Source organism: Molossus molossus, unplaced genomic scaffold (genome assembly GCF_014108415.1).
Source record: "Molossus molossus isolate mMolMol1 unplaced genomic scaffold, mMolMol1.p scaffold_m16_p_12, whole genome shotgun sequence".
Taxonomy (NCBI): Eukaryota; Metazoa; Chordata; class Mammalia; order Chiroptera; family Molossidae; genus Molossus; species Molossus molossus.
This window is the reverse complement of record NW_023425347.1, coordinates 52,749,628-52,753,184: the sequence shown is the minus strand read 5'-3', so window position 1 is coordinate 52,753,184 and position 3,557 is coordinate 52,749,628. Positions and strand designations below refer to the sequence as shown.

The 3,557-nt window shown below is 40.8% G+C and overlaps 1 protein-coding gene across 1 annotated transcript; it reads right to left on the bottom strand.

Annotated features, from left to right (window-relative positions):
- Nucleotides 1-514: 514 nt before the first annotated feature.
- On the bottom strand, nucleotides 515-2,169 carry LOC118626752 (ATP synthase-coupling factor 6, mitochondrial-like). Its single transcript, XM_036256787.1, has 2 exons — nucleotides 2,152-2,169; nucleotides 515-868 (listed from the first exon to the last, which is right to left on the bottom strand). Exons 1-2 carry the CDS (start codon nucleotides 2,167-2,169, stop codon nucleotides 515-517), a joined length of 372 nt encoding a protein of 123 aa, XP_036112680.1.
- Nucleotides 2,170-3,557: the final 1,388 nt, after the last annotated feature.

Here is a 3,557-nt window from a genome sequence, read left to right as displayed (position 1 = left end):
TAAACACTCCAATCAAGTCAGAGATTGTTAGACTGGATTTTAAAAAGCAAGATTCAATATATGTTTCCTACCAAAGATGCACTTTGGTAGAAATGCACAAATGCTGTCCAGTGTATTTTTTCCTTTGCATATTATATATATTTTTTATCTCCAGAAGTTCCTCTTGGGTCTTTTCCACATCTTTAAATTTTCTCTTTATTATTGCTAAACAGTACCCTACCTTTTGAACATATTTGTAATAGCTGTTTTAATGTCTTTATTGACTAGTTCCATCTTCAATATTATTTCTATGCCTGTTTCTATTGATTGATTTTTAAGTTCTGGGTCATTATTTTCTGCTTCTCTGCATGCCTCCCAGTTGTTGTTGTTTTTCACCCCACATCACCAAATAATGTACTTGGAATCAGAATTAAAAGAACACTTGACAGTTGTGAAGTGTCTGTTTATTCTGATACTTCGGATCAGTTGTACCACTTATCGAGGACAACTGCCAGTTAAATTTTACATTATTTCTTCAGGACTGAGGTTTTTTGCTGACTTCAAATTTGGTATCTTCAAATTTCAAGTCAGGGAACGCATTCATGTCTGCGTTACCGTACATTTGCTTAAGCTGGAAAACCTCCCTCTCCAACTCTCGCCGGTGCTCTGGGCCAGTAGCAACAGGCCCCGCAGACGCCTGTCGCTTAGATCTGGATTCTCTAATCTCGTCCACGAAGACTTTCTGTACAGGATCAAGTTCCCTACTGAGTGCCACTGCTGTAACACCAATATTCCTCCTGCAGTGGACTGAGACTGCGGACCGAGTGACGGAGCAGAACCCCGAGAGCCTCTGAGGAATCGGGGTGACTGTTCCTCGCACCCACCCAGACTGCCAGGATCAGCAGCCGCCGGTCTCGTAGTTACTGTTTTTAAATCAGTTACTGGACATTGTGAATTTATGTTGCTAGTTGCTAGGTCTTCTTGTATTTCTTTAAATCAATGTTTGTTGTTTGTTTGTTTCCTGGCACTCAATTAAAAAGATTACACTTGGATCCAATGAAACTTGCTTTTAAGCTTTTTATTTTGGGTCCACAGCAGCCTTTAGTAAGGTTTCAGGCTCATTGCCAAGGCGTTTAACTTCTAAGATTCTTACCTGATGCTTCATATGTTATGAGATTGTCCTACTTTGACTTGTGGGAACGAGAACTTTTCCCAGTCCTGTGTGAGGTCCAGGACTTGTTCTGCCGATTCCTTTCTTCCAGGTCCTTCCCTGACCCCGGTAAGCAGGTCTCACCCAAGGGTAGATGGTACTCCGCCAACGACGTTCAGGTGCCCCCTAGGGCCCCTCCCCTGCCCTGCACTGCCAGGAAGTCGGGGCTGTTTCCTCCGCTCAGCAGGACCGCTGGTTTACCCTTTCTGCTCTACCACCTGGAAATTCCTCCCAGAGGGTAAGGTGATGCAATCACTGCTCCCCAGTTTGTTTGCCTTCACTCAGGCATTGCAGTCCTGCTCTGCTGCCATCCAGTTCTGAAAACCATTGTTTCATACAGCAATCTTCTAGTTTCGTGGCTGGTTAAGACAGACAGGTAAATTTACTCTCCGGTTTAACATCTTACCCAGACACAGAAGTTTCAATTCCCTTGCTTTTAAAAAATCTTTTTACAAAACAAAACCACCACCAAAAACCTTTTACAATATAATACGCATCCACAAAAATTAAATATTGTAACATTTTTTAACATTCTAAGATAATTTTAAATGCACAGTAAACAATGTTATAAGTTGTTTTTTAATTATTTTCTTTCTCGAATTCAAAATAATGTTTATATTCATCTTTGGTGGTCTGAAGAGCATATTACATTCATTTTCACCTCTGTGTGAGTATACCAAGACTCACTTCTCTTCTGTCAGTGTTTGTTGTTTTAGTTTTGTTCTACCATGAACAAAGCTTAGCGCTACTAGGAGTGCTCTTACATGTGTCTCCTAATAGACATAGGCAAGAATTTCTCTAGGACATACACTCAGGGGTGGAATTACCGGGGTTTGTGGTAGATAATATTCAATTTTTAGGATAATGCCCTCTTTGTTTTATCTTTCAATCTACTAGGCTACTTTTAGTTTCTCAACTCCTGTTTACCAATCCAGGGCCTTTGCACAAACCACTTCCCTTACCTGAAACACTTTTCCCATTTGCTATTGACAAAGTGAACTTTTTGCATTCTTCAGATGTCAGTCTAAGTGACGCCTCGCAGAGAGGCCTCTCTGACCACCCACTTGAAAGCAATGTGCTCCCTTTATTCTCTATCATAGCCCCCAGTTCATGTATTGCCTCTCTCCCTCACCAGCCTGGAAGGTTCATGAGGGCAGGAACAGTGTCTGTCTTGTTGAATATTGTTCATCTACACCCAGCACAAGGCCTGAGATGTAGCAGGTATTTTAAAAACGTTTTCTAGATGAATGAATACATAAGCAAACCAATAAAAGACAATATTATCTCTGTTTTACAAAGAAGGCTCAAGGCTCAGGAAAGGTTATATAATATGGCAACATGATACAGACAGTGGCTGAAGAAGCCAGGATTTGACTATAGGCATGTTTTTCTCAAGGCGTTGGATAATACAGTTAAAATAGTAGAATCTTCTAATAGTTATGAAGATGATCTCTCTTTGTTTCTGGGGCCCTTTTAATATCTTGTGTTCCAGGACTTTGGGCAACTCTTTGAACAGGAACTAACTAGAATCTCTCCATAGGCTACTGGATTTTTCTTATTCTGCACGCTAAACATAGGTACTTTATAAATTACTGCTACTCTTTTATGGAAAGTGGGGAACAGGATTACTGGACTATATTTCCCTAATTATACTTGGACTATTCCACTAATTTAAGACCAACCTTATCTGTGCTGTAAATACAAACCAGAATAAGTTACTATGTATACCTTAAGTGCAGGAGCCAAACCCTCACACCTTTGTGTCCTGGATGTCTATCAGAGAATCTCACCAATAGTGGTACTCGGTACATATTAGATGAATGGAAAGTGGCAGAAGCTGGGTCATGCAATGGGGCACCATTTCACCTGAAGATTATAGTCACAAATTCTTCATATTATATATGTCACTGAGATTATAGTCACAAGTTCTTCATAGTATATATGCATATGCATACATATGAATGAAGTAAAATAATATAGTAGCATGTTCTGAAGATTATTATAGAAAATAAGTGATAGCCCTGGCCGGTTTGGCTCAGCGGTTAGAGCGTCGGCCTGCGGTCCGGAGAGACCCGGGTTCGGTTCCCGCTAAGGGCACGTACTTCGGTTGCAGTTTGTCCCCGGCCCTGGTCGGTCGTGTGGGTGGCAGCCACTCGATGTGTCCCTTCACGTCGATGTTTCTCTCTCTCTCTCCCTTCCTCTCTCTCCCTCCCACTCTATCTGTACAAAAAATGGAAAAATGTCCTCGGGTGAGGATAAAAAAAAAAAAGAAAATAAGTGATAAGTTATAGCAAAATTAAGTTACATAAAAAAACAACAACAGTATATTCTAGCCAAGAAGACACTTGGATCTGTGAAACTCTCCCTT